Below are 15,063 nucleotides of genomic sequence, written 5' to 3'. Positions count from 1 at the left end.
TCCTACTCCTTTCTCAAGGACTATAATGTCTTTTCTAATGTGTATATGTATGCCTTCTTTTTCTTTCTGCTTATCTGAAATCAAATTGCTAGTCCCAACTAGAGTAAATCAGATCAGTGGGATTTTTATAAGTAGTGGCTTACCATTTAGTATATGCAACAGATGTCTGCATATGTTGTCATAACTGGGCTTTTACTTGAACATTTAAATTCCACTATTGATTTTAAAACTAGGCAGTCTTTAGAAAAACAAAAAAGAATTTGTGTATGTGTGGAAATAATACTTTTCAACAAAGGGGTGGAAATGCATAATCCCACTGCATATTGTTACTGGCATCTTTTTTTAAAATATAACCCCACAACACCCAGCAGAGATGAGGTTAAGTCTCAGTTAGGAAAATGCATTGATGTAATATGTTTGGGAAAAGCAAACTATTTTTGTGTGAAAGAAGAAATAAGTGTAGAAGAACTCAATCTAACTTCTGTATTTCTTTCAGGTTTGCAGACTGTGTTATATTGTTACTTCCTCAGTTGGAAAGTGGACTTAGATTGCTTTTCACAAGAGTTAATAAATGTCCAAGCAGATTAATGACAGCTGAGGTATTTTGCTGTTGATCATTGACTTCTTTTGACAACTTCTGCTTTGTTATTAGCTAATATTAAAATAACAGCCAAGTTCAGATGTTTATTGTCTGGCTTGGTAAACAATAGTTTACCATCCAGAAGTGATTGGCAGAATTATGCCTGCCTCCCCCTCCCCAATGCTGTTGCTTGTTAACTAAAAGTGCAATCTCTTGTTAACTCCAAACATGAGAATTTGGTTTAATATGTGTTTACTAATCAGGATATTAAATCACAGTTTGTGGTTTACTCATATGTTTTCCCATGAAAGCCAGACCATACTGATATATGCATACCAGCATGATTTTCCTGAGGGACAAATAGTTTGTCATGGTAATGGACAATTTATTTCAGTTGATAATCTCAGAAAACTGTAAATTCTTGGAGTCAGCATGGAGAATTTGTCAGTCAATCTTTATTGTTTAGCCAAAGGCTATCATTAATCATTCCATAATGCAATAAAAAGGGGGTGCACTACTAAAAAAAGAATTAAAAGATGGCCTGACCTAATCTGTTATTATCATTATATCCTGTATCTTATACAGAAGTAAAATTATTAATATATTATAAGGATAAATAAAAGCAAAACAATTTTTGAATATATAAATTGAAAGAAACTCAAAACTGTGTAACAAACTATGTTTAAAAACTTAGCTTTGATTTCAACATTAAGAAATAAAAGGCTTTGCCCTTTTGTGATTGATGATTTTATACAGCAGTCTTACATAAAGTGCACCCTCTGTATCTGCTGAGGTTTGGTTCCAGCACCCTCTGTGGGAACCAAAATCCATGGATGCTAAGTCCCATTACATATAATGGCATAATAAAATGCTGCCCCTTATATCAAATGGCAAAATCAAGGTTTGCTTTTTGGAATTTATGTATTTTTAAAATACTTTAAAGCCATGGATGCTTGAATTGTGGATAAAAAAAGTCCATGAAATCCATCTTCCTTCATTATTTTGAATTGTATTGGCATTTAATTACATAAAGTTCAAACCGACTGCAGCTTAAAACATCCTAGTTAAATCAAATATAATTATTTGAATATGATTTCTTAGCAAGAAGACCAGTAAAACCTCTTAGCAAAAATGCCATCTACCCACTCCATTTTGTCTCTCAGGTACTTCTCTGAAAACCAATGTTTCTTGGACCAGAGCTCAAAAATTTATTTTATTGGACTACAACTCCCAGACTCCTCAACCACCTTGGCCACTAGCTATACTGGCTGGGGATTCTGGGAATTGTAGCAGAGACATTTCAGGGTAGGATATTGGCTAAGCAACTGATGATGATATTCATTTATAGCCAAGCTATTTTCTGTTTAGGATTCGACAGTTGAATGGTGAAGATAGTTTACAGCAGTTAAAACTAAACGTAGTTAAAAATATGCAGCATGCAAAAGTTAAATCTCAATTAAACCATCATAAAATTAAAACCAGTTAAAACATGAATAATTAGAAACAAGATTTGAAGTCCTCCTTAACCCAGTTCTTTCTAAGGGGAAAATTAATAACCATTCAATTGATGGAACCAGTTGTGCTGCCCCCAAGAAATGCTGAGGATTTAAAACATAGGGTGTAGCATTGCTACTTCACTGCAGTAAAAATTAGTATTTCTGCAGTTTTTTGTAGTTAAAATCAAATTGCTAGGTTTAAGTGCATGATGACTTTACAATCCATTAGTCAACATAATTTCAGTGTGAATTTCCTCTGAAAATAAAGTTACACCACTAATGCCTGTATTTTTTTGTTTTGTTTTGTTTCTAGTCAACTTCTCTATACACTACCTTTGATGAGGTAAGTTAATCGTGTGGTTCATCACAATACTTGATAAAATACAGTAATTGGTCAGCTGTTGTTTTTTTAATTTTGACTTGTCGTTTATAAAATTGAAATGCAAATAAAAACAAATGGAGATTGTTTTCCTTTGAAAATATAAGCATGTTTCTGTTATAAAACTTTATTATTTGGAAATCATCTTGGGCCAAACTGGAAAATCATTTTAGCAGGAAAGAATCCTAATATCAAAATCATAAACTTCTTTCTTATTGGCTCTGAATTATTTTCTAGATAATGATGTTCAATTGAGTCTGAATAATTGGATTAAACAATATACTACTTATAGTCCCAAAATCTACTTTGTAAATCCTTGCCCATCAAGGCTTGCTACATGAGCTGAATTGTGTGTAATGCATAGCAGGGACTAGTAAGGATGTAACAGAACACAAATCTATTTTTCTGTCCTTGAAAAAGCCCATAGTGGGCCCACTTGTTAACTCGTTTTCTCTTCTGATCATATGAACAACTACTGGCTTCGGCGGTTTCTAAGAGGCTAGATAGCCATCTGTCAGGGGTGCTTTGATTGTGTATCCTTGCATGGCATGGGTTTGTACTTGATGCCCTTTGTGGTCTCTTCCAACTCTATGATTCCATGACTCTATGGCTGGTTTCCAACCCCTACTTCTTAAAGGTCCTTGAGTGGGTAGTGGTGGGCCAGACCAGGTAATTCAAAATAAAACTAGTTATCAGGATCCTTTTACTCTAGCTTCTGAATTGGTTTTAAGGTTGAAATTGTTTTTGTTACCCCCTGGATGGCCTGTGTCAAATGATGAACTGAGAAGTGTGCTCTGGTCATTCTTCAGAATTTCTCATCAGCTTTTGATAGTACAAACCATGATGTCTTTGCAAGGATGGGACTATGAGCTATCATTTTGCTTCTTACTAGTCTGGATGGCAAGTCTCAAAAGCTGGTATTAGAGAACTCCTGGTCTACCACTTGGTGTCTGGCATGTGGGATTTTGTAAGGTTCCATCATGTTTCTTGACTGTGATCAAAGGTTTATATAAACCAAGCCAATAGTGGTTACCAGGAATCATAGAATCATAGAGTTGGAAGAGACTGCAAGGGTCATGCAGTCCAGCCCTCTGCCATGCAGGAACTCACAATCAAAGCATCCCCGACAGATGGCCATCCAGCCTCTGCTTAAAGACCTCCAAGGAAGGAGACTCCACTACACTCAGAGGGAGATTGTTCCACTGTCCAACAAACCATGATGTGTTTGCAGGAAATTCTTCCTAATATTCAGGTGGAATCTCTTTTCCTATAGCTTGCTCCGGGTCCTAGTCTCTGGAGCAGCTGAAAACAAGTCAGCTCCCTCCTCAGTATGACATCCCTTCAAGTCTTTAAACAGGGCTATCATATCACCTCTTAACCTTCTCTTCTCCAGGCTAAACATCCCCAGCTCCTTAAGTCGTTCCTCATAGGACATGGGAAAGCCAATCTCATATCAAATGTACAAGAACACTTAGATGGGAGTACAGTATACTCTTTAGAACAAGGCTGTACTTCTTCTTGCTAATGAGAAAAAGGACATGAATAAGTTTTACAAGTGCGTAGGCCACTTTAACTCTGGAATCCTTCATTATTGGGGTTATTTCGCATTTACAACTCTTGGTTTTTGTTTGTTTTGTTTTGTTTTTGTAGATTCTGGCAAAACAATTGAACAATGAAGAAATCAATCAGCTTCCTTTACTACTTGGTGAATCAGCAATGGTATGGGAATAGATTTTGGTTCTTTGAACTGCAGATCGAGCTGAGAATGCTATACTATTACAGTGTTGCAACCTCATACACACTTACCTTAAAGTAAGTCCCAGTAGGACTTACTTTTGAATATAGCTGAATAGGATTTTACAGACAAATTATAATAATAATGCTTAGCTCCTTACTGAAGATCAATTTCTTAGTCCAGACTTTTAAAATCTGCACTAATATTTTAGCATAGAGTAGTATTATGTCTGCATTAACCCTGTAGTACAGTATTGTAAATAGTTTATTGATAAGTACTTAAAATAACTTAGAACCATAGTACTTGTATAACTTGTATCCTCTTTGAAGTAAGCAGTTGTTTTCTGCTCATATTGATGATAACATTTCTGATAAAGTTGCCACCTTTAATTGTTTTAAAACCATTCAAGTGATTACATAATTCCATTTTTTAAAATCTTTTGAACAGATCATTTTTGGGTACACATGTTGGCATAAGCAGATGAGAATCACTCTGCAAGAGGTGGCAGCTCTTGAACATTCAGAAGTAATGCATTCTCAAATTGCCAGTTGTGGAGCAAAGTTTGTAGGATCATCTAATGACAAAAAGATTAGATAGCAATAGCAGCTTCATTTATTATACCACTTCATACTGCCTAAGCAGTTTCTGAGTGGTTTACAAGCTTGGTACTCATTTTAGCAACCTCCGAAGGATGCAAGCTTGAGTCGAGCCTGAGCCCCTAACTTGCAACCTTATGATTTGTCAGTGAGTGGCTGCAATACAGGCATTTAACCACTGTGCCACCAGGTTTGAGTTTGGGGGCAGGGTCTGTTCTTACAGAAAAGGTTTATGAAATTTAATCTTACAGAGATGCAGCAAATAGACATTTTCTCAATTAGAGTAAACCCATTGACTCAGTGGGAACTTAAATTAATAGCTATATAAGTTTTATTCGTTCATTGGGTCTACTCTGTTTTGGACTAACAATGGGATTTAGTTTTTAGGATTTATTTTTTTACTCTCTTCAGTTTGGATTGGATCCAGAGGTGCTCCTTCTGAATTCAGAAGGCATGTTCTACTCACAAGTGAGCTATTTTAGAGCACAGTGAATAGAGAACTATGAAATTATTCCATAGATAAGTGTGTGCAAACAAAAGCATGATGTTATACTATAGCATGGATTTTTGCACAAATATTTGTAGATCAGTGCTTATGTTTTCCCTTCTACTTGTGATTTATAAAATTTTAGATCATTATTGTCTTATAAATACTGACCACTGCTAAGAAAATAAAGATACTAGTGACCACTCAAACATGGAAATAACAGGGCAGTGGAGTATCCCATAAGTATGTTGGTAGGGGTTGTCTAACATCAAGGACAGATTCCTCAAAACAGATGCCACTCACCATCAGAGTATGGCTTGCTGATCTTACCACAGCCTTTTGTTTTGTTTTGTTTTGTTTTGTTTTTTTGGCCAAAGAAACAAAGGAATGTTTAGGTTTAGGTATAATTTAGGTTGCTCAAAATGTAAACTTCCTGGTGCTAGCAATCAAAAGACTTTATGGAACATCCTATATTTCTCTCCTTAACAGATTTAGTGCAGTAAGAAAAAAAGGTGAAAAAATATTTGAATAATTGGAGGATTATAAATACAAGGCAACTTCATCTCAACCCCTAACCCCCATAAAATTTCTTCAAAGAGGCAGGGTGGTTGCATGATAAATGCCTCATCTGGAAGAAATTCCAATCTCTTCTGCTGCAGTAAAAAATAGCAAGCCAAACTCCAAAGTAGGTTTCTCTCCCAACAGACATCTAAAAACCTTGACTATCAAAAATTTTCATAATTGATATGGGAATGTATTTATTTATTGAATTTATATCCAACCTTTCTCCCTTGTATTGTGTGCACATTTTTGCAGGAATTTCTATGGGATTTCTTGAACCATCAAGAAGGCCCACGTGTTAGAGATCATATGAGCCATGGAGAGAGCAATTTAAAGAACTTTCCAAGAGAAATAGCAAATTCTATTCTTGCATTTTCTATTACACTTTTGTACAGATTTTCTACGGATGATGTTGGTGCCATCAAGGTAAGGTATGTTCCTGTTTTTAGCAACACTACTTTAAAAATATCCCTCTTCAGCTCTTAAATCTAGATCATTCTGTATTGTGGACATCTGTTATTCTCTTTCTATCATGTATCAATATATTTAATTGACATACTTTTATAACACTATGTATGTTATGTATTATTTATATGTATTATGCTATTATTTCTTAGGTTGTACACCATGGGCAGGTTTACTCTTACCTAGTTTATAGTTTGTATGTACAGCACTGTGCAGATCTACAGCGCTATATAAATAAAGCATAATAATAGTAACAACAACACTAATCCTATATGTTGTAAGTCCAAAACACACCACAGAAACATTCCATTTTGAGACTACCCTGGTTCAGTGCTAGGGAGTCCTGAGAACTGTACTTTATTGTGGCACCAGAGCTCTCTGACAGTGATGACTAAATGTCTCACAAACTGCAGTTCCCAGAATTCCCTGGCATTGAGCCAGAGCAATTAAAGTGGTCTCAGACTGGATTATTTCTGCAGTGTGTTTTAGACCATAGATACTTTTTCATGTTCAGATCACCATTGCCACCACATCTCCCTAATATCTCTATTACAACTCCCTAAAAATCACTTCTGGAGGTCAGGGGATTGGTAAGGCTACTTCTGTTTATGTGACGGAGTTTCTGGAGTTGTCATCTCAAAAAGTAGCTTTTCCCTGCTCTGCATAGCATTTGTACAGCCAAGAGGTAAATATGACAGCTGCTTTTTTTGGTAAGAAGTACAGTGGTACCCCGGGATACGAAATCACCGCCTTACGAAATTTCCGGGTTACGAAAAAAATCCATTAGAAAAAACTGTTTCGGGTTACGTTTTTTTTTTCGGGTTACGAAAAAAAATTTTGGTGCTTTTCGGCGCTTTTTCACACGGAATCGCGGCTTCCAGCGCTAGCGCCTATGGCAATTTCGGCTAGCGAAAGATTTCGGGTTACGAAGGGCTCCGCGGAACGGATTACTTTCGTAACCCGGGGTACCACTGTATAGAGTTTATCACACGGGAGGAAGCAGCCAAATCCTGTGCAGAAATGGGGTTTAAATCTGGGGAAATCCTGCAAAAGCGCACATTGAGCATTAACCTGTCATTAACTCATGCAGAAAGTGGGCAAAATCAGCTGCTTTTTACTTTTGGAAAAATCCTGAAATTAAAAAGCAACCGATTTTGCCCATTTTCTGCATGGCTTCATCTTGCGTTAATGCTCCATTAGCCCAATGTGTCTGGAAACAATTCTACTTTTGCGGGATTTTCCTGAGATTTAAATCCACTTTATCCACAGGATTGGGGCACTTTGCCTCCTGTGTGATAAGGTCCTATATTTGGTACATGCATTTTGTGTACTTTGCTTAGATGATGGCCAATGAGAGTATTGGTCCAGTCTCTAAATGACTTACGTGATGTTGTATACTTAATGTTTTGAGAGAAAGACACCATTTTATGCTAGTTTCTTAATTTTCTTGTTGACTTATTCTAATTACTTGGTGGTTTTCTGAGTTAGCTCTTCATATGTTGGTTAGAGTTTACTGGTTCTCCCAGCACAAAAACACACCCATGATCCATACTTGCGGTAGAATTGCTTAACTGTTGTCTCAAATTTCTGCTTTCAGTGCCAGTCCCACCTTGAAACTGCTGTTAATTTCCCTAGGAAAAAAATGCAGGATGATTTTAGATTAGAAAAAAAAGCATAAGGAAAGGGGTTAAACACTTTTCTTCCCTAGCATGATTGATTTGCACATGCCTACTTCCAACACATATTCAAAATTGCAACAACAATAATAACCTGGAAAATCAGTCATCGATCTGCCATATCACCTTTCTGCCACATCACCTTCCTATAAGCTTTATCACACTAGGGGGCAAACAGGATTTAAATGAGAGTTAAACTAGAGTAAACCAGGAAATGCCTGATGTTTATCAAATGACATTTCCTGGGTTTCTCTAGTTTAGCATCTCGTTTAAATCCTGTTTGCCCACTAATGTGATAAAGCGGTTAGAGAGTATGACTTCCCCAAGGTCACCCATTGGGGTCCGTGGTTTTGTGTGAGGGGATTTGAACTCTCGTCTCCCAGAGTTCCAATCCAACACTTACATCACTATATCATGCTGGCTCTATACAATATAGTTGTTACATGCCTTCAAGATAACTCCAACTTACATTGGTCCTATCATAGGTTTTTCTTGGCAAGATTTATTGAGATGTTTGCCTTTGGCTTCCTTTCAATACAGTGTACAGCGTTTCGGGTTCCCTTCTGGTCTCCCTTCAAGTATTAGCCAGGTCTGATCCTGCTCAGACATAATCTAGTGCCTTCAGGGTACTGTATTTGAATATAAATCCATAGTATGGAGGATTCCCATTTTTCAGATTCTTTATCTGAAAGATTAAGTTGCATCAGAGTCCAAGATGGGATGTTATACCTTAAACATTTATTTTTCACATATTTTTATGTAAAGTTCAGGTTCCACAAAACCATGCAGTACTATTAATTTCACTGTGGTTCTGTGTGTAAGCCTTTGCAAAACAGTAATTTAAATATATTTATATTTTATCATCTACTGTAACTCTTCTTTAAACCAGAGCAACACATTGCTAGAACCACTCATGAGCTGTGGAAATTACTATTGTTCCAAGTTTCATCCAGCAGCCATACTAAAAAAACAGGTATGTAACCTTTTTTCATTGCTGTTCAGTAACGAGTTTATTTTACAGAACTTTTAAATTCTTGGGCTTTGAAACAACCACAATTATACCGTTTAAAATCCTGTTGAAATTGTCCTTCAATAGGAGAGTCAGTTTTATATATGCAACTTATTGTTTGTGTTGTTGTTTCTGTCTGTTTTTAAAATATTTTCATAAAAGTAATTTATTTATTTATTTCCTGCTCTTTTCCCAGGACTGGGACTCAGAGCGGCTTTACAGCAATTAAAAAAACAAACAAACAAACAAACAGAAAGTACAATTAAAACATTTTAAAAATAAATAGATAAATGACATGCATTAAACAGAATGATTAAACTAGTCCAACATTCCTGTCTGTTCTTATAGTGATTACTTAAATGCCTGTTTGAACAGATAGGTCTTCACCTGCCGTCGGAAAGCCATCAAGGAGGGAGCCGTTCTTATCTCCCTGGGCAGGGAGTTCCAGAGTCTAGGGGCAGCCACTGAGAAGGCCCTCTCTCGTGTCCCTACCAAACATGTTTGTGAAGGTGTTGGGACGGTGAGAAGGGCTTCTCCAGAGGATCTCAGAGTCCGAGCAGGTTCATACCAGGAGAAACGGTCTGCCAAATAATGTGGACCTGAGCCATGTAGGGCTTTGTAGCCAGTGAAGCTACAACAGTGAAGCTGTTTCAACAGGGGAGTTGTATGGGCTCTGTAATCGGCATGATGGAAATAGATTTACAGAACTTTTAAATAATAAATGAATGTCTGATAACATCTGAAAAGTTCCATGAAATTTTATAGACTGAGAAAAATAATCAAGAATGGATCTATGTGAATTGTGACCTTAGTCTAGTAGAAGTTGCCAGCAAGTCATTAGCAATATAAAATACTGATTTAGATCCCAGAAATCAAGTGGAACAAAGCTCACAGATTAGTCTTCCCATTACTACTTACTGCAGCTCCCAGCATCACTTGGAGATCCAATCCCAATTTGGATAAGGGTTGGGATATCAGTAGATATTTACCCCTTTTTAGAATGAGCTGAAATGTCTTCAAAGTTGTTCTAGTAAAGTGTTTGTTCAAAATGTGATGTAAGCTTATTTTTCAACTTCTAGGTAGTGAAATGCATAAGAAGTATCACTGTATGGTCTGATCTTCCTATATTGCCTGAAGAGGAAGTTCAGGAAATTGCAAGGTAACTTTGTTTTTCCATCTTCCAGTTTGAGGTTGGAGAAGTGGATGCAGATTTTGATAAACCTATTTGCAATTTCCAGTCTCTAGATGTGTTGGACTATATAATAATAATAATAATATTTAATAATAATATTTATTTGTATACCGCCCTCTGGCAAACCAATCCAGGTGGTTAACAACAGTAAAATATAAAATATGACAATTAAAAACACTTTATCCCTCCCCCCCTTAAGACAGTATTAAATAGTATAACATATTAAAAATACAATATCAAGGATAAAAACAGCAATTAAAACTAAAAACCCTGATATCCCTCTGTTGATCCTCAACCATCTCTAAGATGGGGCCACGGGAGGAATGAGGGAATCAGGGAACCTGGGAACCTGGGCCGGGATGGTTAATCTGGAAAGGCCTGCCGGAAGAGATCCGTCTTGACCGCTTTTTTAAAGCTGTCTAATGATGTTATCTGACGGATCTCATCTGGCAGGTCGTTCCAGAGTTTGGGGGCGACAGCAGAGAACGCCCTCTGGGAGGTCGCCGCAAGCCTAGATTTTAGAGGCTGTAGTAAGTTCCTCCCAGAGGACCGGAGAGCGCGGGGAGGATTGTACGGGAGGAGGCGGTCCCTAAGATAGCTTGGACCCAAGCCATTTAGGGCTTTAAAGGTGATAACCAACACCTTGTACTGGGCCCGGAAGCTGATAGGCAGCCAGTGGAGGGACCTCAAAACCGGAGTAATGTGGTCCCTCCTAGATGTTCCTGAGACAAGCTTGGCTGCCATGTTTTGAACCAGCTGTAATTTCCGAGTCAAGCACAGGGGTAGCCCCATGTAGAGTGCATTACAGAAGTCAAGGCGTGAGGTTACCAGCGCGTGCACAACCGTCTCGAGATCCCTTACTTCCAGAAAAGGGCGCAGCTGGCGTATCAGCCGAAGCTGATAACAGGCACTCCTGACTGTCGCATTTACCTGATTTGTCATCAGGAGCGACGAGTCAAGGAGCACCCCCAGACTGTGAACACAGTCGCTGGAGGAGAGTGTGACCCCATCCAGGTTGCAACCCAGTTCTTGGTTTCGGGGCCGCTACCATGAGCACCTCCGTCTTGTCTGGATTCAGTTTCAATCTGTTTTTCCTCATCCAGCCCATTACCGCCTGAAGACATTCATTGAGAGAAGAGATGCCATAGGAATTCGAGGCCGACGAACGAGATACGGAGAAATAGATTTGGATGTCATCAGCGTACTGATAACACCCAGCACCATAACTCCGTATTATCTCACCCAGCGGCTTCATATAGATGTTAAATAGATGTTAAATAACACAACATTACCCGCCAGTGGAAAGGGGTATCTAGAATTTAACCCATGATCATATTATACAGTTATCTGTGAGAGATTTGACAGATGTTCTGTGTTTGGGGAGCAAGACTATTACATCAAGGGGGCAGGTTTCGACCTTTTGCCCTCCATGGGGCACATGGGGGATCTAGGATAGTTGCAAGGTGCAGTTGCACACTACATGTACATATTACATAACTGTACTAAATCTCCCCTACAACACACATACTCTTTTGCTTGTACACACACATGTATGCATACACACACCATCCTGATCCATTTTGCAGGGATGGAAGTTTAACTGCTTTTCCCTCCTCGCTAAGACCATGACTTTTCTTCTGACTTTTGTGGGAAGCAAAATTACAGTATCCAGACATTATGCTCACAGGTACACTTTCCAGCACAATCAGACTGTAAAGAAGCCTGGTTGTGCTAGAAAGTGGAGTGCATGAGGGGGAATCATTGCTATGTGCCTTGTTTTTCAGAAGCATTAGCTGCTTCTACTCGGAGTCAGATTAGAAGGAGATATTTTTATGCAGAATGCCTTGTACTCCCACCAGCTGTATGTGCCAAAAATGCAGAAAAGCAGGGGACAAGCAAACTATACTGATGGGGTTTTAGGCCACCAGGAAGACTAACTTGCCTGTCTCTGCTTTGTGCATGTATGTTTGTGTTTAGATTGCCCATCTGTCACATCCTTTCCTGAAGAGTCAAAAGAGGTCATAGTGGAAGCATAATCTTGTAATCTTAAAAGCAAATAGTTTATCCCAACTTTTAGAACCTTTGAGTTGTAAAGTAGTAAAGATGCCATTCAAAAAAAACCAAAAAAACCCCCCAAATACTTGTTTAAAGTTCTTAAGCCTTTCATGGAGGAAAGAACACTGAGGCAACTTTAAAGAAATTTAATTCATGTTTTATCAAAAATTTAAACAAAGGATTGACAACATTACAATAGTATGTTTTTAAACGACTTAGGGAGCTGGGGATGTTTAGCCTGGAGAAGAGAGGGTTAAGGGGTGATATGATAGCCCTGTTTAAATACTTGAAGGGATGTCGTATGGAGAAGGGAGCTAACTTGTTTTCACCGGTTCCAGAGACTAGGACCCGGAGCAATGGATGCAAGCTCCAGGAAAAGAGATTCCACCTCAACATTAGGAGGAACTTCCTGACAGTAAGGGCTGTTTGACAGTGGAACAAACTCCCTCGAGTGTAGTGGAATCTCTTTGCTTAGAGGTCTTTAAGCAGAGGCTGGATGGCCATCTGTCGGGGATGCTTTGATTTAGATTTCCTGCATGGTAGGGGGTTGGATTGGATGGCCCTTGCGGGTCTCTTCCAATTCTATGATTCTATGATTCTAAAACTTTACTTGAAGTTATCTGATAGAACACTGCTAGGCCATATTGGACTTTTAGCATTATGATGGACCACAAAAAGGGTAATGTCATAGCAAAGAGTTAATTATGTATAATGATCCATTTTCACTGATACTGTAGGAAACTTACAAATCTGTTCAAGAAATCATGCCATTTTGTAAGAAATATCAGTCACTGACCATGGCAGACAAATTTTAGAAGAATTAAGTGCTATAAATTTATATTGTAAAATTATTTTGTCTCTATTATTTTGATGTATAGGTAAAACATTATTTTAAAAATCTGGAATGAAATTCTGAAATCACTTTATCTTTATTTTGTTTTGTTTTGTTTTGTTTTGGAAGGTTGGGAAAGGATGTTGATTTTCCTTGTATTTTTGTGACTGCTGATATTTTCTCTCAACTACAACCCTACTTACCACAGACTATCAGAATTTCAGGTGATCCTGTGAACAGCTTGCTAACAGAGAAGTAAGTTTTATAACATTTCCTCTAACATTTGTCAAATCTGAAAGTACAGTATACGTTCTGTCGTCTTTTGCGATGTGCTGCAGAGCTATTTTTGTTAAGAACTTGGAAATGATTCGTGAAAATATGAGTGTTGTATCCATAGTTGTATCCATTGTATTCAAATATAATGTTCTGCAATCTTCCAAAAGGTGAGGTAGGAAATGCTGAATCCACCATCCACACACATATTTCCTTAGCCACCCCCCTTTTCCATACATGCTCACTTTTACATCTTGTTTTGTCACACGAGCTTGCCATGACATCTGAACTAGCAAACAGATTGATCAGTCCTTCCAAATCAGAAGAGTAAGTGATGATTTCAGAAAATTATGTATATGATACCTGAATTCAGTTAGAGGCTTTATGGTTTAACATCTTGAAAATGAGCCTTAGTTCTCTCCAAGTTTATGCAGTCCTATGTCTTTCATTGTGGCCACAAGGTCATGAGACGTTTCCACTTCTGGTTCAGAATAATCACAATTTGATGTATTGTTGATTATCTAAATTGTGACTGAATCCGCGCTGCAGAAATAATCCACTTTGACATCACTTTAGCTGCCAAGGCTCAGTGCTGTGGAATTCTGGGAATTGCTGTTTGTTATGACAGCAGAGCTCTTAGTCTCACAAAACTACAATTCTCAGATCCATAGCATGAAGTCATGACAGTTAAAGTGGTGTCAAACTGGACTGTTTCTGCAGTGTGGATGCAGCCTGTGTCTAATCTTAAAGACCTAATGAATACAAGCCCAATTCATCAGTTGTGGGTTTGAAGTTGTCTCATTTTCACTAATTGTAGTTGAGATTCAACAGTTTTGTCTGGATTCTGATGTAAGCTTGGAAGTAATATATTATTATTATTAAAGTTTATTTATAAATTGCTATAAGTTTACACAGTGCTGTACATGCTAAATAAACAAAATACAATGAATAAAAACCTGCCTACGACATAAAATCTAAGTAAAACAAAATAATAGCATTAAAACATCACTTAAAATACATCAACACAGATACACGTAATAAACCATCCAATTTGATTGTTTGCGCTCTTTTTACCTTTTACACTCTAAGGCTAGACCTCTTTGTTAAGTGTCTATTCTTTGAGATATAAAATACTATTAGTTCTGAAATGGGAATATTGAATATAAATTGAAAAGTATAAAATGTATATAGTATAATAGTCTCTGAAATGTTCTGCTATTGATAGTGTTAGTTAATGCAACAATTTGCTTACGAATCCCAATCTTACCCATAGAATTTATCTTCTTTAGGAATTATGATTTAGCTTCATTAGAACAAGTACAGTATAGGAAACTAGGAAGTGTTTAAGAGAATATGAAGAATTCTTGCAAAATAGTTATATGTTAAATGTGTTTTTAGATGTAAGTCTTTGGATTGGATGTATATTGCATTGGTTTTGTTTGTCTACTTGTTTGTTTGTTTGTGTTGTCAGGTTATACTGTTGTTATTGTGAATGTGAAAGTTGTCCAGACTAACATTTTGTATTTTTATACAGTATTTCAATAAAATTAAAAAAAAATTAAACCATCCAATGAAGTCGATAGCAATTTTTTTAAAAAAAACAAACCTTTATGTATATGTATATTTATTTACTAGAGAACATTTGCTCATTACTCTTAAAACATTGCTTTTAGGGTTATTTTGTGCCAGATAGTATTCTTGGCTAAAACTGTCTATTGTTTGTATTT

General features: G+C 37.3%; 1 protein-coding gene across 1 annotated transcript in view; it reads left to right on the top strand.

Annotated features, from left to right (window-relative positions):
• ERMARD (ER membrane associated RNA degradation) overlaps nt 1-15,063 on the top strand; it is a 34,220-nt gene that overhangs the window by 12,218 nt on the left and 6,939 nt on the right. The window contains exons 9-15 of the mRNA XM_042445163.1: nt 497-599; nt 2,390-2,419; nt 4,106-4,174; nt 6,090-6,260; nt 8,865-8,948; nt 10,064-10,143; nt 13,193-13,318. Coding sequence (XP_042301097.1) covers nt 497-599; nt 2,390-2,419; nt 4,106-4,174; nt 6,090-6,260; nt 8,865-8,948; nt 10,064-10,143; nt 13,193-13,318 — 663 coding nt within the window. The remainder of the gene's footprint in view (nt 1-496; nt 600-2,389; nt 2,420-4,105; nt 4,175-6,089; nt 6,261-8,864; nt 8,949-10,063; nt 10,144-13,192; nt 13,319-15,063) is intronic.

This window comes from Sceloporus undulatus, chromosome 1 (genome assembly GCF_019175285.1).
Source record: "Sceloporus undulatus isolate JIND9_A2432 ecotype Alabama chromosome 1, SceUnd_v1.1, whole genome shotgun sequence".
Lineage (NCBI taxonomy): Eukaryota > Metazoa > Chordata > Lepidosauria > Squamata > Phrynosomatidae > Sceloporus > Sceloporus undulatus.
Note: the sequence above shows the minus strand (reverse complement) of the source record. Positions and strands in the feature narration are given on the sequence as shown.